Source organism: Pipistrellus kuhlii, unplaced genomic scaffold (assembly GCF_014108245.1).
Source record: "Pipistrellus kuhlii isolate mPipKuh1 unplaced genomic scaffold, mPipKuh1.p scaffold_m20_p_9, whole genome shotgun sequence".
NCBI lineage: Eukaryota > Metazoa > Chordata > Mammalia > Chiroptera > Vespertilionidae > Pipistrellus > Pipistrellus kuhlii.
Window position 1 is genome coordinate 53,040,269 of NW_023425595.1, and position 23,925 is coordinate 53,064,193.

General features: G+C 36.3%; 1 protein-coding gene across 1 annotated transcript in view; it reads left to right on the forward strand.

Annotated features, from left to right (window-relative positions):
* CNTN5 (contactin 5) overlaps positions 1-23,925 on the forward strand; it is a 720,133-nt gene that overhangs the window by 285,136 nt on the left and 411,072 nt on the right. The window contains exon 3 of the mRNA XM_036427705.2: positions 18,931-19,152. Coding sequence (XP_036283598.1) covers positions 18,931-19,152 — 222 coding nt within the window. The remainder of the gene's footprint in view (positions 1-18,930; positions 19,153-23,925) is intronic.

The window sequence follows — 23,925 nt, forward strand, 5'->3', positions numbered from 1 at the left end:
AATTTATAAGAAACTCATACAACTTAACAAAAGCAAGACAATCCAATACATAAAAATGGGCAAAGGATCTAAATAGACACTTTCTGAAAGAGGACATACAGAAGACCAGGAGACATATGAAAACATTCTCAAAGTCACTAATCATCTGAGAGATACAAATCAAAATACCAATGAAGTACCACCTCATATCTGTCAGAATGTCTATTTACTTCATTTTAATATGGCTTATTGTATTATAATGCCATTCTAATGTGGGGCAATTAAGAATGGTGTCTAAATAATACAGCCTTTACTTAAATCTTAACTTAGTTTAACTATCTCTCTATGCTCTTGACTCATCTCACTTCCATTGTCAAAAGAATACAAAACCTTCCATAAGTAGTCCTTCCTTTATCTCCAGGTCTTACAGTTTGTCTTCATATATCTGTCTGATGTGGATAGTTTACACAGTTTCCTTTTCTATAACTTGTTTTCATTCTTCTTCCCTTGATATGTTTCTTTATGATTTTTTTCTTTAGTGAATAATGTCCACTCATCAAGTTTTACTGTTTTATATTATCATAAGTAGATCTGCTTTTCAATAATATATAGCCATAAACTCATAATACCATAGAAGTCATTTCAAAATAGATGTTAAAAACCTGTTTTGATTAGTAAAAGCTAGTAGCACTAATAGAAGTGGATAATTTAAAAGACAGAAATTTTTCAATATATAAAATCTGGTACAGACATAACACTATCTTTTTTATTCACTGTATAGCTCATGAACAAATTAACATTTTTATATTAACCATTTTGTAGTGAGAAATATTGAAAAGCAATTACTCTTTTAGCTTTGAGGTCTCTCTTCTATTCAACAATACTTATTCAGTACTGACCACATACAAGGCACAGTGGTAGGCCCTGTGGGGGGTTAATTCAACTTTTTACATTATTGCAGCAGATGAGAACTCTATCCTTTATGCAGATTTTGCTAACAACTCCTGTGAGAAAATGCATATGATAACTATCACTAGGAAATATAGTCATTAAAATTTTTTATTCAACCACCTCTTGGCCAGATTAAATTTCCTCTCAAAATAGAAAGAAAATTATTCAATTTTGTCACAATTGATTTTTTTTTAATCTTTTAGTGCTAAAACACACACACACACACACACACACACACACACACACACACACACACATTCTTTTAGCCGCAGGGAACAGTTTTATTAAAATAGCTCAATTTCAGATTTCATCAACAGAAATATTTGAATAGTGTATATTAAGTCACTTTCTGACCCAAAGTTTCAATTAGAAAATTAGAAGCCCCCAAATCTAGTGGTTTGTTTTTCTTCTTAACTTCTTTTTTAACAGCATGACATAAAATCTAACACCTTTCTTAAATAGAACAAATTGACCTGAAAACCAGCAAAAATAATAAGAAATAATTCCATATTGCTTTAAAGAATTAGTAGATGAATATCACATTGATTTATTATTTCAAGTTGTTGTAGTACTGTTAGGTTTAATTACAATAACAAAAATAATAATAATGATATAACTTGCAGACGTCTTATAAATTCATGCACCGGGCCACTAGTACCAATGTGTTTGACAATTCACACATATTATCTGAATCTTTAGAATGGCCATTATGTATAAGTTAATGTTATCCCCAATTGAATCTATTTCTGCCACCCACTAGGCCCCATCGAGACAGTTCCACAACAAATAAGCTATATTTCCATGTTTAAGAATAGAACTGAATAAACTCTTAGCTAGAGTTTTAAATTTTCCCAACATCAATGAAAAATTCATAGCAGCAAACACTAGAAAACTTTGAGTAAAATATGCCCCCAGACTTCTACTGTTATAGTATCACCAAAAGGCTGGCAGTTTCTATATAGTTATGCTTCATTGAATCTAAAAATAATTAGCAAAACTAATTATGGCTAAGATATTTTATATATATTTTATTGATTTTTTTATAGAGGGGAAGAGAGAGGGATAGAGAGTCAGAAACATCGATGAGAGAGAATCCTAGATCAGCTGCCTCCTGCACACCCCCCACAGGGGTTGTGCCTACAACCAAGGTACATGCCCTTGACCAGAATCGAACCTGGGACCCTTCAGTCCGCAGGCCAATGCTCTATCCACTGTATGGCTGAGATTTTAATTTTGTTTATTATAAGTAAAAACATTTATTTTAGGAAAACATATTTAATAAACTGACCAAAGGAAAATTAATTGACCAAACGCATATCCATATTTACAAAATATTAAAATTTTAATATAAAAATATTTCAAGTGAAAATCTTAAACATAGATCAGGTAATTTACTAGCAATAGTGTGATATTTGAGAATAGCACAACTTATCTAAAAATGTTAAGATGGCTATTTTACTATTCTTCAAAAAATATATTCAAACTCTAAAATTATGTGGTATGTCAATTCTCCCTATTCTAAAGATTAACATTAGATTAAGACACTTATTTTCCCCAGTTTTATTGATATTTATTCATGCACTAGTGGCCCGGTGCATGAATTTATGCATATTGAAAGGAAATTAATCAGAATAAATATTTTAATATTGCTATTTGCCCTTTCTCTATAATAGAAGTGTCAATCAGATTCATGTTTGACAATGACAGATTTAAACACACACATGAGATTAGCACCGGCTAGAGCTGTATATGCATCACACACGCAAGAGTCAACATTTATTTATTTATTATTTTTTTAAAATGTATTTGATTGATTTTTTACAGAGAAGAAAGGAGAGGGATAGAGAGCTAGAAACATCAATGAGAGAGAAAAACATTGATCAGCTGCCTCTTGCACACCCCCTACTGGGGATGTGCCCACAACCAAGGTACATGCTCTTGACTGGAATCGAACCTGGGACCCTTCAGTCCGCAGGCCAATGCTCTATCCACTGAGCCAAACCGGTCAGGGCTCAACGTTTATTTTTAAATTGCCAGAGAATATCATATGTACTAGCTGGCCAGCTAGCCAATTGAGCAGTCTGATGGACACTCACTTAGCTTTATATATATATATATCATATATATATCATATATATAATGGACATGCATCACTGTATAAGTTTAAAGCATACAGCATGATAATTTACATTTATTATTGTGAAATTATTACTACAATAGGTTCACTTAATGTCCATCTTCTCAAATAAATAAAATGAAAAGAGAAAGAAAAGAAAAAATTATCCTTGTGATGAGAACGCTTAAGATTTAATCCCTTATATATTATACTGCAGTGTTAGCTATATCATAAATTGTACTTTATATCTCTGAAAGATGCTTTATAAGGTACCAAAAGTACCTTCCTAGAGTATACACTTTAGTATTATGATAGATTTAATTTTATGCTTATCATCTCAAAACTGTACAAAGATTTTTTTCAAGAGAATAAATTTCTTTTACATCATCCCCATGTGTTTATTTAATATAAATAAATTTCTTAATATGGGAAAGACTAAAATACTTTTAAAACTATAATAAAAAGTTACTTTATGTAATGAATGTTTGATTTTTATCTTTAAACTCAGTTGCTTGAGAACCACTACTGTAGAGCCTAAGATCATTGGGAAACATAAATAGTTACATTATGATTCATTAACAGTAGCAAAATTACAGTTAAGAAGTAGCAATGAAAATAATTTTATGGTTGGGGGTCACCACAACATGAGGAACTGTATTAAAGGGTTGCAGCATTAGGAAGGTTGAGAACCACTGGTCTAAAGGAAGGATTGCAGTATTTGGGGCAGGCAAGGTCAGTTCCATGCTAGAAATATCACCTTCATGAAGTTGTGGAGCATGGCCTGGAAGGATGTGGGGAGAGTTTAGAAGACAAAGTTAACTAGAACAGTGCTTATGGGTATGAAGATGGTAGCATTTTGAATGTATATGGATTGGGTTAATGCTTCAAATATCTGTAGAGCACCCAGGAGGAAGTTTCTCCCAGGCAATCTATAATAATAACATCGTAATATGCTAATTAGACCAGACGTCCTCCCAGATGACCTTCCAGACGAAGCTAGGGCTGCTAAGGAAGCCTGGGTCCCTGGTGCCAGAGGGAAGTGGTGCTGGCAGCAGGGGAAAGGAAGGCATGCACTTGCAGGAATTTTGTGCATCGGGCCTCTAGTTAGATATAAGATGGCAAAGTGACAGGAGAGGTATGGGCTATTTTTAAAGAAAGCCAAACCAATCAAGCCCGTGTCAAATTCCTTATTTGTGCAGAGGAAAACAAATTAGAGCTATTGTTTGGCATCCTAAAGTCAGACCAACTTGTTAATGGGATGAGTTTTGACTTTTCATCTAGTTGTCTTGGCAGCTAGCAGACACAGCCTAGCAATCACTGCTCATTAGGGCACTGGACCCACAGCTCCCCACGCTCCAGGGGGAAAGTGGGATTTCATGAACCATCATAACTGAAGAATGAACATTTTTCCACATGATATAATTAAACATTATGGGAAAGAATGGATTAGGGTCCTCTGTGACATTTGGCTAAACATGCTAGCTAGCAAAAATACACAAATGAAGGTCACATTTGCAATTATTATAAAAGTGTCTACATTTTAATTAGGTAGCTGATAAATGTCATTGAGCCTTAGCCACTGACCAACTGTCATTAAAAAAAAAAGAAGAAGGAAAATGTCACCTAAAAAGTCAAAATTTTATGCATTGTCATGAAATTAAAACTTGTAGCCACACACACACACACACAAAAAGTGTTCAACACCGAGGTATTAGGTAGGCTTCCTGACAATCTCAAATAAATTTTAAAAAGGATATTTTGACAGCATGTAAAATACAGTGATAACACAGATTTTAATGTTGTTCTGTGAAGCAGGTTCACCTCTACTGAAGAACCATGTGAGCCTACCTAGTTTTGAAAGGCTCTTCTTATCTTAGAGGGTGCAGTTTATTTATTTATTTTTTAATTTCGTTATTGATTAAGGTATCCCATATTTGCCCTAAACCCTCCATTCCAGACCCCCACCCCTCCCCACTCATACCCCCATCCCCCTATTGTCCTTGACCACTGGTTAGGCTCATATGTGTTCACGTAAGTCCTTTGGTTGATGTCTCCCTTTTATCCCCATCCACTCTTTGAGGTCCAACAGTCTGACCCATGGCTCTTTCTCTCTGGGTCTGTTCTTGTTCATCAGTCTAGGTTGTCCACCATAGAGGGTGCAATTTAAACAGCATTGTTTGGCCTGTGATTTTGGCTTAAATTTACTCTTTATTCATTTGAATTAAATAGTCACTGACTTTCTCCCTTGCATGGCAAATCAGTCCTCAACCTCAGGCAATTTTGTGCCTAAGAATTTTAAAACATTGACACTACTTCTTAGAAATCCTAAAGATATTTTGAACTTTATAATACTATTCAAAAGTCATTTTCCCCTTACCTGAAAAAAAAAAAAAGGAAAACTTGAATCACTTTATATGAATTTCCTTTTAAATTAGCATTTGAAAATGAGACAGAGAAAAGTAAATATGTGTAGAACTTTTATAGAAAATTTGACTAATATTTCTACATATGGATTTTTAAAGCAATCATAAATAATTTTTTAATTAAATGGCAAATATATACATTAAATAATAAATAATGTGGTCAATAAATTTTCCTACAAAAATATAAATCTTATTATATAGTACACTATCAGCAAATAAAAATTCACACCAAGGTAAATGTAATTGTTGATGGTCATAGTGTGTACAGATGCTCTTACAAACCAAAAAATAAAATCAAATCAATAGGAAAAAAAGGGAAATTATTTAATATAAAATTCAAGGAAAAAATATGAACATGTGAGAAAATGAAGTACATAATAACCAAAATGCAAACACAAACAATAATTAAATAGAATTTTCACTAGCATATTTTAAAAGATAATTGACATTAGCAATCATCTAATAAAAGGTATATAAAATGTGATAATATACTATTAAAACTATTGCTGTCTCATGATACTAGCAGGAATATAAGTAAGGCAAAATTTCTAGAAAAAAATTATAACAAAAGCCATTTAAGATTTTAAAATACTACTTCTATAATGCTCTACTAAAGGAATTATTAGTAATACAAAGATTCATGTACAAAGATATTCCTACAGCATTATATATGACAGAAATAATCTGATCATTAAATAAATAATGGTTAAATAAATTATGCCAACGCACATCACTGGAATGTTATACAATCAGTAAAATGCTTTTGTGGAACATTTGTAAAAGGATTTACTATTTACAGTCTAATAATAAATAAAAATTAGAAGTTTAACTTATGCCAGTTTCCTTCAAACAAAACAAAATATCCTGTATATCTATCTATAAATCAAAAGAGAAATAACTGAGTTTGATTTTACAAAAGGAACTACTTCTGGATACCAAGGATTAGAGATGATGTTGATTCCACAGTGAGCATATTTTTTTATTAATAATTAGGTTTAACATTAGAATTCATGGAAACTCAATTTACTGCTATTCTTTTTGATGCTGAACCCCATAATTTATCGCATAATAGAACACATTAAGATAATGACCACTCTGAACCCAAAATTAAATGACAGCTAAGCTAAATACTCCCAGATTGAGAAAATACCTGATGCCTATTCTTCTGAAATTAAATTTATATGTAAGTAAGTTGGGTTTTTTTGTTTTTTTGTTTGTTTGTTTTTTTTGTTTTTTTTTTTTTTTAATTTGTAAAGTAGTGGAGTTGTGATCTGTAAGGGCCAAGAAATAACAGTTCCACAGTTGGGAGTTGCTTTCTGGAAATAGAATTTGTTAGATATTCAGTAAGTGCCACAGAGGAAACAGACGTGGAGGCAATGACAGAGAGAGTGACATTATGAATCAGGCTGTAACATTTTAGCCTGCTCGATGTCTTCATCATTATTTCACTAAATAGCTGGGCCAAACCGGCTGTCAGTTAAGGCTGGAATATCACCACCACAGCAGATGAGTGAATTTAAATGAGTTTCAGGTATTTTTTCTGTTAACTCAGAATTCACCTAACTTTGCTAAAATCACTGAGAAATTGTCTTTTGATGTTTTCTTTGAAGAAACTGCAGTGAGTTGCATCGTTTCCAGTTTATTTCAGTATCTGCCTCACCAGCATATACTAGTAGTTACGCCGGTCAAAGCTGTGGGACTGTCTTTGAAGAAAAATCGCCTTACTGTACTGAGGTCATTTGGGGACTTCAATAAGTAAGGGCCCTTGCAGGGATTTCTAAGCAATTTTTCATGTGCTAAGTAGCAAAAGGAAAGTCAAATACATATTTCATTTTTTTAATGACTATTTTTAATGTTGAGATATGAGCAAAGCTCAGCTCAAATTTCATCTCGGGATCCAAGGCCCTTTTTCTTGGTATCAATTGCCTCTTCCTAGATGTTCCCACACAATTACTGGATTGAACCATAATCCATTTATGCATCTATTTCACTCTCCCTTTTAATATTGTGGTTTGTGGCTAGGCCATCACAATGAGACTGTTCTTATTGGACAGAGCAACAAACAGCTGAGGAAAATGAACATGGGGGTTTCCTTAATGGTTCAATATATAAGGAAAATGATTTGCTCAGAGCAGCTGCACTAAGCAGGAGCTAAGGCGCCAGCCCAAGTGGGAAGTGCAGATTCCTGAGACCCTACCAGTTTCCCTGAGGAGACACACATCTGAACATGCCAGTGCCCACGTGGAGGGAGGATGCCATGGGCCTGGGAGAAACCTTGATTCTCCTAATTGGGGAGTGTGGCATTTTACCCTCTTACTGCTATATGGCTTCAGTCTATGCAAGTATAAAAACCACTTCTCACATGTCCCATGTTTGCAAAGAAAGTAAACCTTATGATAAACCTTTTCTCTTAAACTATAAGTATATATATATATATATATATATATATATATATATGAATTGCTATCAGTATCAGACAAAGTTTTGTGCAGATTCTATAGTTATAAAGCAGTGTCCCTGAAGTTTACACACTATTCTATACTTAGTGGATAAGAACTTTGTGAAGACAAAGATTTTTACAATATTTTGGCTTTTTGTATTACATGGTTAATTTTCAATTTGGCATATATCAATACAATAGTTGATAATTTTGTGTATATTGAATAAATGCTAAATCTCATATTGCATTATGTGTTTCTATGGCATTTCAAGATTATCCTTAGCTATCTAAAGTTCCACAAATACAACGGTCATCTTTAATTTCTCTCTCAAATCCTTAATGACTTAGTGATGAAATGCATTAACATTTTATAGATCCTAGGAACAAATCTGTAATAGCATCAAAAACATGGGACATGTTTTTTGTTGTTTTTTTTTTACATTACTACATATAAAGAAGGCATAACTTTCCCATAAAATCTTCTCAAAAATTGGGAGGAAGACATTTTGTTTAAATTTTTTTTCACAACAGCATTTATTGCTAAACAATATCAGCTTTGTTAGATTTATTATCAAATACTATCTGAACTAACCTAAATGCACAGGGACTAGGAAGGTAAAAGCTAATATAATCATTGCAACGTTAAAACTTCACTGAAACCTTTAATTATCCAAAACAAAAGGGAATTCTTTAATCACTAAATTAATTTGGTTGTATTTCATAACTAGTTCCTTTCCTAACTAATTTCCTCAGTGATTAGAAAACAATACTCATAATGTAAAGTAAAAAATGTAATGTAGCCGAGACTGGTTTGGCTCAATGGTTAGAGCGTCGGCTTGGGAACCGAAGGGACCCGGGTTCGATTCCGGTCAAGGGCATGTACCTTGGTTGCTGGTATATCCCCAGTAGGGGGTGTGCAAGAGGCAGCCGATCGATGACTCTCATCGATGTTTCTAGCTCTCTATCTCTCTCCCTTCCTCTCTGTACAAAATCAATAAAATACAACATATTATATTTTAAAAAATGTAATGCAATCACACTTTATACTTTTAGTAATTTAAAGAACTATCATCTAAATACTGTAGATTATTTTAGCAATAGTGAAAAATATGAAAAACAGAAGAACTTTAAGAAACTCTATAAAATTTTTTGTAATAAAGGCATATATAATACCCCTATTAGGATGCAATAAGTTTTACGCTATATCTATTCATATAACTAAGCAGTCACTATTTAGAAAAGAATATAAAGTTTTCTAAGTCTTAAATCATTTTGGCTTTAACTGTTCTCAGTGTATCTGAGTTGTAGACAAATTTAGAGCTATGTTGTTGCTGTTTTTTACCCTGTAAGTATATCTATTTTTCAACCTTATGCAAAGAACACTGTAAGTGTGGTGCTGTTAAATATGTTCTTTACATTCTAGAAGTACCACAGTTTACATGTCTGACTTTGGTGCTTTAAAAAGTGGCGTTTCATCCTCTGCACAGCCCGTCTTGCTCCTGCACCTAAAAGACTATAAAGTTTACACGTAAGACATTTCTGGAAGAAAGTGCTGAGTTGAGGCATAGACTCGGGCTATTTCAAACTCTCCTCTGCCACAGATGCCTGCCGACAACCAAATTGAAATGATGCACATTATTTATCAATTATTTACCATTTCTAAATATGCTTCACACGACTGGCTTTGCTGAAGTGCTACATCTATCCATGCAAGCTTCATAAAGCAGTCGCAGGCTCAAGTTGCACCGTTGACATTAATTCTCATCAAAGCGAGGACAGCCTTAGCAATTACCCTGAAAAAGGTCAGATACCAAATTTCTTTATGCTGACTTTGATGCCAAATTTGGTCACCCTGCGCGCTTGGCTACCACATGACTTCTGCTCTTTTTGCACCCTGAATCATCAATATACTGTGGCACGTTTGCTCCCCCGACTTATGAGCCAGTGAATAAACATGAATACTCTTCTGAGCATCACATAGTATCAGGTTGATATAGTTTATTTGTACTTATTTTTACATAAGAGCTTAAATAAATATTTAAAATCAATCTAGAACACATGTGTCAAACACAAGGCCCGCGGGCCAAATCCGTCCCGCCAGGCCTTGCAATGTGGCCCGCACCGCGCTGTCATCACTGCACTCCGCTGCGTTTCCATCACAATGACAGTTTATGACTGTTCAGTAAACCATTCGGCCCACGATTTAGGCTGGATTTTAGATTTTGGCCCCTTCTCTGATTGAGTTCGACACCCCTAATCTAGAATATGGGGAATAAATGGATTTATGCAAAGACTGGTCATTTCATGAATGTTTGTGTTGTTTATCTTTCTTTAACTGTAAAAAAAATCCAGACAGCTTTGCATGCAGAAGTGAAAGAAACAATTTAAATCAAGGATCCAGGAGTGATGCTCTAGTTTTATCATCCATATTATAAGAATTTTAAAGTTCCTTGTAAACATGTTTTTCACACTTAGGGACAAAGATAAGAATCTGAAGGTTTTTTGTTGTTGTTGTTGTCAGAAAATTCAGGACATGTTAAATATAGTAAGGGATGTACGTATTCTTAAAGATTGACATAAGAAATCCTTGTTCTGCTAATTCTAATTCATTATTTCATGAATATTATTTTCATTGAATAGCAGTGTTATATCTATAAAAGGGCCTTTTAAGTAATGAAAAAGCAATGCTTTTAGTTCCCATACTGCAATGGTGGCGATGTCATTTGGACTTAATAGACTACAATTTTATTAAATAATATAAGTCTAGCAGTCCCAGGGTCATTTGATTAGAAAATATTTAATGAAGGCATTAATATTTACTGTGACCCAACCTCCAGCTGGAATCTCATGGTGTGAGAGCACCAGGTTAATTGAGTTCTATCACAAAATCTCTAGACCACTTCAGAAGTAGTTGTAATTCATGTTCCCTAAGGTCTGATCTATGAAAAGTGAGCAAATAGAAGAGAAAAATGATTAACATATAACTAGATTCTGCTGACATCATTAGCATAGATAGTCATTAAAAGTTGGAGCAACTAATGATGATTTCTCTGAAAAGGGATTATGACTTACTTTTCTTTCCAACCCTGAACAGGAATATGGAGGAAAGATGGGGTGATCTTGCTTTGTTTTAGCCAATAGAAACACCAAGAACATATAAGCATTGAGTTGTCTATAACTCAATGATTTCCATCAGTAGCCATGATTTCCTAATTCATTTATAAAAATACCCCTGTCAGAAAAAATAAAAAAATATAATTATTCCCCTTCCATTTTCCAATCTTTTAATTCCTCAGAGTAAAATGATTATTAAAATTTGGTATTTATATGTTTGTATTTTGTAATCTAATCAGATGTAGAAGGCATAGCCCAGTATCCAATTATGTCCACCGTATAATAGTACAGGGTAATAACTAAAGTGCAGATAATAATAAAAGGTACCTAAAAATAGTTATCAGTCATTGCATTTTACAATGAACCTAAGTTTTAAGTGCTTTGTGTATGTTATTGTTTGTTAATCTCTATGACAGCCTAAGAGAGAAATACTGTTGTTATCCCCATTCTAAAGGAGAGGACACTGAGACACTGAGCTATGTATGTATTGCTCAAAACCACATAGCTGCTGTGAGGTAGGGTCCAGATTTACATCCGGGCACCTAACTTTGGAGTGGATATTACTGAGGATTACTGACAGAGCTGCTTTCATCCAAAAGTTTAAGCCAGTAAAATGAGTGGCCAGGGTTTAGGAGGATGTACACACCAGAACCACGGGTTATATTCTCAGGAACCGAGTCACAATGATAGCCAAGTAAGAAAAAAAAAAATGATATTGGCAAGTTTCCTCTCTAGGTACTCTGCTTTTACTTGATTTATGTATCATAGTTCTTTTATATATTTTAGAATAATTCAGCTTGTTCGTTTAATGTTCCACTACTAATACTTTACCCATTTGTAATCCTTTACCAGTATTTCCAGATTGTAAATTTCATGAAGCAGGAACCATTTGTGATTTACTCACAACTAATTGTATTCAAAGTTTCTAATACATAGTAAAAAGTCCATAAAGAGTTTTTGGAGATCATGTGATACAAGAAATACACTTATCACATGATCTCATGCATCTAGGGGAAATAATGGACAACATAAACTGATTAACAAAAACAGACCCAGAGACAGAGAAGCATCGATCTGACTGTCAAACCTCAGAGGGAAGGTAGGGGAGGGTGGAGGAGAGGGGAGAGATTAACTAAAGGACTTGTATGCATGCATATAAATCTAACCAGTGGTCATGGACAGCAGAGGGGTGGAGCCATACATGGGGAGGGGTTTGGGATGGGAATGGGGGATGAGGACAATTATGTGATACCATAATCAATAAAGAAATGTAAAAAAAGAAGAGTTGTTGGAAAAAAACACACACATGCATGCTGAATAAGATGGGATGGATTAGGGAGGAAATGTTTGTGTTTGCTAAAAGAAAACAAGGAATTATCTGAGAGAAATCCAGCACAGAGTTCATTGATGCCACTTAGCATTTGTATTTGACTCATCCTCTTTGAAATTCTGGGTGCAGAATTTAGACCCAACCTGTCCTCCTTTTCTTCAATGACGGCCCTTGAAGTGTAACTAAAAACAGATTCTTAGTCCTGCATAAGATTTACTCAGTGATCTATCTCAGAAGCTGCTTTTCAGTGGCAGAGATCAGGAATATTTTAAGAACTGAGGCAGAACCACAAAAGGAGAGTTAAGTAAAGGGTTGTTAAGTGATGTAGGTGTTAGAATGAGCACAGGGAAATATTGGAATAGCAAAGTCTTAGAACTGAGTGCAAGATACTGAGATTAGAGTAAAGCTAGAAATCATCTGGGAGGGAGGTGATGTTTATGCGTAAAATCATTTAATGGATAGTTTAAATGGAAAATATTTTTTTCTAAACTATACAACATTTAGAAGTTGAGGAGACAAAGAAAAACTATCAAAGGAGATAAAGAATAGCTTGTGAAATAGAAATAAAAGCATAAATTGTAGGAGCCTATAATCACAGGAAGCTAATGTTTGAAATAAAAAGAAATAGTTAACCCTGCTGTATACTGCTGTCAGGTCTAATGCAGTAAAAAATGATCCTTAGATTTAGCAATGACCTAGTTACTGTTAAACCTTGAAAAGATTCCTTATTGTGGAATCATATAAACAACACTGTTTGGAGAGACTCAAGGGAGAATGGGAGAAGAACCATCAGTGCTTTTCAAGAAGTGTGGCTGCAAAGGAAATATGGAAAAGGAATAATAAGATGAAGACAGCCTTTATTAAAGATTAGAGGACTTTTTGTATAGTTATAGGAATGATCTCACAGAGGAACAAAATTTTGGAGGTTGAAGATGAGATTCAGGGGCAGGCAAAAGTAGGTTTATAGTTGTGAATACACAAAACATAGAGTTCACTCTTGTAATATTAATTGTTGTATTATTTGCTTTTACTCTTTTCATAAGAACAACTGTGAACCTACTTCTGTATATGGGATTTTCTAGAAAGATATCCTTGTGCAGCCAAGATGGGATGGAATGGGATTCAATGCACTCAAGTGGAGAAGATGACCTTTTACAGATGCACAGTTATTCACAGCATATCAGTGAAAGCAAGGCAGAATATATGGATGTGAATACAAGTGGTGGGAGCAAGTGAGGGACCCTCTCTTCAGATTGCTTCTGTTTTCTCGATGATATAGGAAATCCAAGACGGTGTGGTGCTTGAGGACAGAGAATAAGATGTCATATAACCAGTAGGGAGGGAAGTAAAGGAACTAGGGAAATGTGACAGCATTACCAGGAAGCTTAGAAATCTCACTAGTGGTGAATATCATGGATTGAGACCTTTAACCATGACTTCATGTTCTTCTCCAGGAACGGTGTGTCAATAGTTGGATTTAACTTAGGAGGTTTAGCCTGAGGAAAAAATAAAAGGCAAGGACAGTGTGGCTGAAGGTACATTGAAGAGAGTAAGGATAGGCAGGGGATTGAGGAAAGATGAGGGTGCAGGACTGTGAATGGGTTCTTGAAGGGGTTGAGACCCTGGAGAGGAGAAGATGAAATAAAATAAGGACAAAAATGCAAATGCTGGCATTTAAACTTGGGAAGAGGATGCTGTATTTTTCACCCTCAACAGAGCCTGTATGTGGTACATCAATTCAGTCTCTCAAAGTTGAGGTTAAAACAAAGTCCTATAATTGAAACACCATTTTCCCATTCATTTATGCTAATATATCTATTCTCCAGAGCTGGGGATCCCCAGAACTGGGATTCAGTAGTATGAAAATTAAAGATGTTAGAAAAAGGGGCTGGCAGGTAGGAGGAATCAGCCCTGGTCCAGTGGCTCAGTTGATTGGAATATTGTCCCACGCACCAGGAGGTTGTGGGTTCAATTCCAGGTCAGGGCACATATCTAGGTTTCAGGTTTGATCCCAATTGAGGTGAGAATGGGTAGCAGCTGATAAATTTTTATCTCTCAAATTGATGTTTCTCTTTCTTCCTTCAACCATCTCTAAAAATCAATAAAAAAAAAAATGAAATAACTTTAAAAAAAATAATTGTGAGAGGGAGACCTCACTGAGTTGATAGTCATTGTATTCAGGCCAGGAGACTGAGGGAGGCAGCAGGCTAAGGCTCGGGTCTGTATGTCTAATGCTCTGAAGTTGGCAGTTTAGGGTTCCTGACTGTCTTCCCGACTTGGAAAATCCTTTTTCCTTAGCTGGTTTGCTTGGTGGATAGAGCATTAGCCTGTAGACTGAAGGGTCCCAGGTTTGATTCTGGTCAAGGGCACATACCTAGGCTGTGGGCTTGATCCCCAGTAGGGAACATGCAGGAGGCAGCCAATCAATGATTCTCTCTCATCATTGATAGTTCGATTTCTCTTTCCCTCTCCCTTCCTCTCTGAAATCAATAAATATATATTAAAAAAAAAAGAAAAAGAAAAAAGAAAATCCTTTTCACCTCCTGGCTCTGACTCACATTCCCATGTGCACACATTGTGTGTAGAGCACATGTGTCAAACACAAGGCCCGCGGGCCAAATCCGTCCCGCCAGGCCTTGCAATGTGGCCCGCACCGCGCTGTCATCACTGCACTCCGCTGCGTTTCCATCACAATGACAGTTTATGACTGTTCAGTAAACCATTCGGCCCGAGATTTAGGCTGGATTTTAGATTTTGGCCCCTTCTCTGATTGAGTTCGACACCCCTAGTGTAGAGGAAGCTCTCAGACAGCTTGACACTTCCGGGCACCCCAGTCTGCAGGGCAAGTCTCTGCACTGATCCTCCACGCTGTCCGCTGCTCTCTCCTCTGCGTGGACTCTCTCTCCTCCCCTTCAGAGACATCCCCCATTTCAGCTTTCCCTCTTTCCTTCCCAGGTTCTACTACCTCTCCCTCTGCTTTCCTCTTAAATGCCAGTGCTCCTCAGAGTTCCATTTTCAACACTCTAGTTCTCAACTTACACATTTCCTTGGCAAGCTCGTCAGTTCTAAGAGTTTTAATAACCACCTAATTGATTATCATTTAATAATCTCAGGAGCCTGCATTTCCCTTATGTTTACAGAATCTTATAATTAACATAACTGCCTTAGAAGCACCTCCAACTTTCCACCTGCCCAAAACTGAATTAATGAGATTTCACCTCAAGCCAGTGCCTTCTCCTACATTCTTATTCATCTTACCGAAGCACACATCATCCTCAGTTATTTACTTGCCTTTCCTTACCTGCAATCTAATCAATGAGTAATCTTATTAATTTTATTCCCATATAGATTATCAACTCCTCATTCCTGGCTAATCATTGCCTCTATTACAGCTTTAGGCTCTTGAGTAATCATTTTTCTTTTTGTTTTATTCCAAAGGGCACTGCAGCCAGAGTGATCTTTCTAAAACCTATTGCTGTCTTTTCAAAGCCATACCATTGTAGTAGATGTATTAGGCATTTCATCATGGCCCCCTTGCTTACCTGTCCAACCTTCCCTCTCCCCTCTCTCCTCTCCCTCAGGCTCCGAACTTCTGACTACTTAACCTTCCAAGCATGTCATGCTACCTTTCCTGTACAAGTCTTCATGTCTTTTCTTTTTTCCTTTATCTAGAATATTTTTCACCCCTCAGAGCTTAGCTGAACTAATCATGAACATGCTTTCAGGACTGAATTTAGACAGATTTCATTTAGGAAGTATTTTCTTTCTTTTTTTTTTCTTTTAAAAAATATATTTTATTGATTTATTACAGAGAGAAAGGGAGGGAGATAGAGAGTTAAAAACATCGATGAGAGAGAGACATCAATCAGCTGCCTCCTGCACACCCCCTATTGGGAATGTGCCCACAACCAAGGTGCATGCCCTTGACTGGAATCGAACCCGGGACCTTTCAGGCCAATGTTCTATCCACTGAGCCAAACCAGTTTCAGCAGGAAGTATTTTCTGTTAGTCATTGGCTAGATAAGAAGATGCCTCACCCTGGGGAGGGAGCCCATAGGTCCCTGAATTTGCTGCTAGATCACCTTGGATTAAAGTTGCAAGTATAGTTGCCTTTCTTCTCCGCGAGGCCATGAGTTCCTTGAAGATTGATGCAATATCTTCTCTTATCCTTAGAATGTAGCCCAGACTGAGTTCTCATTGCAAGTTTGTGGAATACCGTATTTTCCGGCGTATAAGACCACCTCCTAATTTTACAGTTAAAACATAGGTTTAGGCCTATATTCGCTGTATAACACTACCCCCCACTTCAAAGAAAAGACTTACTTTGCCGTCAAGATCTTCAGGAAATTTTTGTGCAATTTTGGTCTTTTGCCCCCGATTTTCGGTTGACTTTTTTTCGTTTCAATAGTCGTCTTATATGCTAGAAAATACGGTACATAAATGGATGCATAAATTGTCTATTTCTAGTAACAGCTTTAGAGTTCACTTTAATTGATGAAAGAGGAGTATCCACTGCAAAAGGTGCAACTGATTACACAACAAATGAAGTCCTGGTGTGGAGCACAAAGGCACATTCTGAATAGATAGACAGACAGACAGACAGACAGATATGATGTGTCACTAAATTCTGATCCTGGCTTATTTGAACCTTATTATGGCCCTTCTAGCTTTCCACTGATTTATCTTATCTACCTTTAAGAACTATAAATCACATTCTCACACTCGATTCCAATTGTTAATACTAGCATGGTATAATTCTTTTATAACTTTTTTATTTTTATTTTTGTGTACGGGCAGGGTAGGCAGTTAAAACACAAGGCAACAGAGTGCACTGAGAAATGAATAGGTTCTGAGACTAAAACTACAAACTACCTTTAAAGGAAAACTCATTCTCTTTTCATTACCTTATACCTCTAGGTGCCAAAACTTGCATTTAATTCCAGCTTTTAAAGAAGACTTTATGTCTACCCATAATCTGTACTCATAGACTTTGCCCAGGAGAGGTTAGCTATTTTCAGTTAAAATTGATCCACCTTCACCAGACTTATGGTTGGACATAAATACTAAAGGATATGATTCTCGTTACAGCTCCTGATGGGCATGGGCTGCGCATAGTACGTTAAATGTGGAGGACATCTGAAAATATACTTTTTCAACTTTCAGAGAAATCATGTTGACAATTTCACAGAGCAGAAAATGTTAAACTTAATTTGATGCTTAACACCTAAAGTGTTATTTTCAAATCACAGAAATGGTTCTTGCATTCCAAAATATCTCTGAGGCAGTATAATGACTCTAAATTATTTTAATTATGAGAAAGCCTACTAACAAGGTAAATTATTTTTATCTAAAATTAAGTCCAAATGTCAGATACCTTGAACAAAAATGACTGATTCTAAAAAGTATTTTCAAGATCAATAAATTATAAAATTCAATTGTTATTAGACTTAGGAAAAATTCTAATTTTAAATTGTTTTTAAGAAGTCATCAATTGCCAAAACCTGTTTGGCTCAGTGGATAGAGCGTAGGCTTGTGGACTGAAGGGTCCCGGGTTCAATTCTGGTCAAGGGCACATACTTTGGTTGCGGGCACATCCCCAGTAGGGGGTGTGCAAGAGGCAGCTGATCAATGATTCTCTCTCATTGGTGTTTCTAACTCTCTATCCCTCTCTCTTCCTCTGTGAAAAATCAATAAAATATATTTTTTAAAAAGTCATCAATTAGTTTGTATTTGTAAATATTTGATCTATACACTGAACTGACTCTCCCTTGTAGATATAAAGGAGTATTAGTAACACCCACTTTGCACAACTTTTATAATGAAAAGCTTGGGGAACTAAAATAAAACACGAGCATGACATTTATCAGTAACCAATAAAAGCAGAAATTTTCTGATAGTATTCCCACTTGATAATATTAAAATACATAGATTATGCAACAAAATCTACAAAGCAAATTCATCCAAAATTTTTGTATTGCATGGTAAATTCAGCTGCTTTTTAAGAATATGAGCATAACTTATAGCCTACTCAAAATATATATGATATATTAGATGCATTTTCTACTTTATGATAAATTTTAGATGATGATCGTATATGTATATTGTTTTTATTTTCTAGTAAGTATTTATAGAATATAATCCACAATGATATTTTTTTCTTTTCCCAATTTTTAATAATAAAAAAGGTATTGATCTGCTGTATTTAAACAGACATTTTAATATTTAGGCAAACAAAAAGTTAATTCCAAAATTGTCCTGACAAAGAAAGTAAAGACAAATTTTTGATATCTTCTCTTTTTCTTCCCCTCCTTCCTTCCTTTTTTCTTCCTTTCTTTCTTCCTTCCTTCCTTCCTTCCTTCCTTCCTTCCTTCCTTCCTTCCTTCCTTCCTTCCCACAAATTTAGCACAGGTAGAATATTCAGAAAATATTTTAAAATATAAAAGTAACATTTTATTTTTCCCCACTCTCACTGTAATTTGCATTTAGTTGCAGCTGCAAGGGAGGTTTTCAACAATGTCTTCAGAATAAATAATTTTCACAAGAATTCATTTTTTATTATTGTTTTTTTCTTCTACAGAATACTCTGGAGCTCTTCCTGGTCTCCCTACTTCATATGCTGCTTTGCTAAGAATTAAGAGGAGTTCATCTTCATCAGCGTTTGGTTCAAAGACTAGACCGAGATACAGCAGTCCTTCATTAGGAGCACTGAGTGTTTCTTCACCAAGCTGGCGAGGGGCAGCTCAGCATTATTATTCCCCCAACAACCTTTATCATTCATCAGATGCTTTCAAACAAGATGGTAAGTATCAGAGGAAAACTATACTGCTTCAAGTTAAATAGGCCAAAAGACTTTATTTCAAGACAATTGCAATAGGGGTGAAGGCTATTGCAATAGTGGAGAGATGTTGAACTCAACTCCCCTAAAACAGAAAATGGGGTTGTCAAAATATTTTAATGCAAAATTTACTATAATTAATCCAGGTCCCTGATCAGGTCAAATTGAGGTCCTGTCATTTTCCTCTGAGATTATGCCTAGAACCAGCTGGTTCCAAACCTGCCTGCTGGCTCCTGGCTGTCCTTAGAGGTGGTCTGAAGGCAATGTTGGTCTGACCTCTGTCAGGACCCCAGGACAGGCTTCGCCTCAGCCACTCATGTCTAACTTCCTACCTGACAGGTTCTTTCTCAGCAGTTAGGGCCATTGCCCAGTGGTGCACCAGCACTCTAGGCATGCATAGACCCAAGAGAAAGATAATCATGATGACAAATGTAAATCCATTCAGGCCTGATTGCTCATTCAAGCCAGGGGTCAGTGATATCTTCTTATAACTTTAAATAAAAAATTCTTCTAAATTACAGAGGTTACTCTCTTAGCAATGACCTGGAAGATACAGATAATGGCATCATCTTTCTGGGTCAATGCCAGTATGAGAGAAAGAAAAAGAAAGAAAGAAGAAAGAAAAGAAAGAAAGAAAGAAGGAAGGAAGGAAGGAAGGAAGGAAGGAAGGAAGGAAGGAAGGAAGGAAGGAAGGAAAGGAGAGAGGGAGGGAGGGAGAGAGAAAGGGAGGGAGAGAGAGAAAGAGAGAAAGAAGGGAGGGAAGAAGAAAGGGTTTCATATTTAGCTAAGTAGGAAGTCTGATCTCTTAAAGGAGGGAGAAAGAAAGAATTTCATATTTAGCTAAGTAGGAAGTCTGATCTCTTGGGTGGAAGTTGTTTATATTGATGTCAGTCTCTTCCTCTTGGTCAATTATGAAGGTCTCCAGGGTTTATACAGAATTAAATACCAGGTGCATCCTTCTTTTTGTTTGTTTGTTTGATTTTTATTAATCCTTACCTGAAAATATTTCTTCTGTTGATTTTTAGAGAGAATGGAAGAGAAGAGGAGAGACACACAGAGAGAAACATCAATGTGAGAGAGGCATATCATCCATTGGTTGCCTCTTGCATACATCTTGACCGGAGCACAAGATCCAGCCTGTAACTGAGGTTAATACTTTTGATCAGTATTGAACCCAGGATCCTTCAGTATGAGGCCAATGATCTAACCACTGAGCAAATCAGTGAGGGCCAGGTGCACCCTTCTTTAGTTGTGAGGTGTGTATCCAAGGCTCAACACCTTCAGTTTTGCAGCAGTGGCAATGCTTAGGAGTACTTGCTAATATTCCATTCAATAGGGCTCAAGGGCTGTCCTCCTTTGAGGATGCTTCCAGAATACTTATTTTCCATGCATTAGAATGTAACCACAGCATCTCTTGAATGGGGAACTGGAAAATCTTCTTTACCCTGTTAATAATAAACTCAATCAAACGACATTAAAGACTTACATAGATAATGACATTAGCATGAGACAAGGGACCAGCAGAGGATTATATACCAGTCAGCACTGGTCTACCAATGATTATCATGTGGGGAAAGAAAACACATTTTCTTTGCCATAAGCCTTGTGGCAGGAAATCATACATGCTACAACAAGAACCTATTGATAACCCATATTAAGTGGCAGGAGCTCAAAAGGTTCAGAGGAAGGGAATCTGAGGCCTCTCAGGACCAAATAGTTTTTCTTAAACTCACTACGATGGAGGAAAGTATTAAAAAACAAACAAACACAATATGCGGTTTACCAGGGAGCATGGATGCACCATGTGACTGTCTGTCTTGGGATTTTCATAGTCTTGACTATTTGTTTAATGGATAGCCATTTTTTATCGATCTTAATGCCTCTCATTCAGGAGCACACTGTTACCATGTTACAAAAACATCAGTATAAAGCTGAAACCGGTTTGGCTCAGTGGATAGAGCATAGGCCTGCAGACTGAAGGGTCCCGGGTTCGATTCTGGTCAAGGGCATGTACCTTGTTTGCGAGCACATCCCCAGTACACGGTGTGCAAGAAGCAGCTGATTGATGTTTCTCTCTCTTATGTTTCTATCCCTCTCTCTTATTCTCTGTAAAAACTCAATAAGTTATATTAAAAACAAAACAAAGACAAAAAAAGCATCAGTATGGCCAAAATCCGGCACTGAGGGGTCATTTTTGCAGAATCTGAATGGAGCACATGCACATGTGCCACAGTCTTTATAGATTCTGTTGCTGCTGCCTTTGCATGATACTCAGCTAGGACACTTCCCTGATACTCCCATGTGGTGTGAGCCTCAGTTTGGAAAGCAGACAGCTTATGCCAGGACATATCAGACTTCCAGGAATCCTATCTAATAAAAGGGTAATAAGCAAATTAACAGTCACTCCAACACACACCATGGCCACCCCCATGTGGACAGATGATGGCTATAACAAGATGGCCAGCATGGGAGGGCAGTTGGGAGGGACCAGGCCTGCAGGGGAGGGCAGTTAGGGGTGACCAGGCTGACACAGGAGGGCAATTTGGGGTGACCAGGCCTGAAGGGAAGGGCAGTTGCAGGGGACCAGGCCAGCAGGGGAGAGAAGTTAGGGTGACCAGGTTGGCAAGGGAGGGCTGTTAGAGGTGACCAGGCTGGCAGGGGAGGGTAGTTAGGGGTGACCAAGCTGGCAGGGAAGGGTAATTAGGGGTAATCAGGCTGGCAGGGGAGCAGTTTGATGTTAATCAGTCTGGCAGGGAGAGGGTTAGAGGGTGATCAGGCTGGCAGGCAGAAGCAGTTAGGGGCAAAGAGGCAGGCAGGCAGGTGAGCGGATGAGAGCCTGCAGTTCTGGATTGTGAAAGGGATGTCTGACTGAGATTGGTCCTAAATGGGCAGTCGGACATCCATCGAGGGGTCCCAGATTAGAGAGGGTGCAACCTGGGCTGAGGGACAACCCCCCCATGCATGAATATTGTGCACAGGGCCTCTAGTTTTGCATAATGTCCTAAACTAGTAGGACATATTCAGACACAATGTCACGAATACTTATTATTTCTCATTTGACAATGTTACCCATGTAATTAAACATATCAAATAAGTCCAATTAGTTCAAAATCTCTCATTTTATAAGGAGAAAGACAAATCCTTTGATATTTTCCCTGATCCTTCTGAAAAATATCAAAGTTAGTTTGGGGTCAAAAAAGACTATTTAGAATTTGATTCTTATGAAGTTTGTCAAAATATCAAAAGGTCCTAAAGCAATTGACTAAATAGGATCACAAGTTATTATGAAGTAATACTTAATTATTTGACCAAAGTGACATCAAAAGATTTCAAAGACAATTACAGAAGGTTGGCTCTAACTATTGAGAAGATTCAGTTTTCTTAAGTAAACAAAGACCTATTAATAGTTCAGACAACATAAAACACAGAAAATTATTTGGATAAAACAGTCTTTGCTTTCTCGATAGATTACTGGAACAGAGAAACCTTTTGGCAGATGAAAGAAAATTAAGTTTGAGGCTTACATAAATATAGCATTGATATTAAAGTTTACTTTTTAAAACTTTTACCCCTCACTTAGCCATCTTAATTACACAGGCAAAATTCTCTATCTCTCTCTTTTCAACTTTTTATATATATATTTAGTTTCTCCTTCATAGACAGAAGTTCTAGTTTAAATAAAATTACTCTCATTTCCCTTAATAAAAATGCGTCTTCATTCTTTATTCTATTTCTGAGCAAAAAGCCCATATTTTACTATATACAGTTACCCTTCCTATTCTAATATATGTAATTGACACCTAGTGGTGTCAATTACATATATTAGAATTTTAACCTTTAAAATCTTTAAAGTTTTTGTAAAATCTAAGAAGTGAACAATAATAAATTGCCTTTTATATTAATTGTCTATGGCTTGGCAAATTTATAAACACTTTTTATTACTTTTGGAAATGTGCTTTCTCAGAGTAAGTTTCTCAGTGTGGCATATGACATGTTACCAATAAACTCAAGTTTATCTTTAATTTTTCTGCAATCAGAAGCCAAAAGTACATAAACTTACATTCAGTAATTAATTTTTCAGTATTTTTTTATTATTTGGAAATGATCTAGATATCTTCTATATATATATAAAAGCCTAAGATATATATAAATATCACATGATCAAACAAGCAACTGAATGACCAAAGAATCGGTCATTATGATGCACACTTACCACCAGGGGGCAGATGCTTAATGCAGGAGCTGGTGGTCAGTGTGCTCCCACAGTTAACCTCCTGCATCCAACCAACCTTCCACTGTCCTTTCCCCTGGCTATTCGGCCCTGATGGCCCCAGTCAGGCTGGCTGGCTAACCTCCCACGCCCCCCATAGGCTGAGGGACCCCATTTGTGCACCAGGCCTCTAGTTTAATATAATTTCCATCACCTAATTTAACTTAGCAAAACTTTAAGGTTTCATAATACTGAAAATATTTGGGAAACTCATTTAAAAGTTTACCTAAGAACTTTTAACCCCACCTATATGTATTTAATTTAATCACCCTTAATTATGTTCAGATTACTTATAAAACTTTCATATCAAGTTATAAATAACATGAATTTACTTGAGTAGTATTATTGAATAGAAAGAGTCCGTCTAACAGCATTAGAGAGTCAAACACTAGACACCAAGAACTGCAGTGGAGAAAGATTGGCTATTTTATGAATGGCGCCACCCAGGGGAAATAGAAAACTACTGC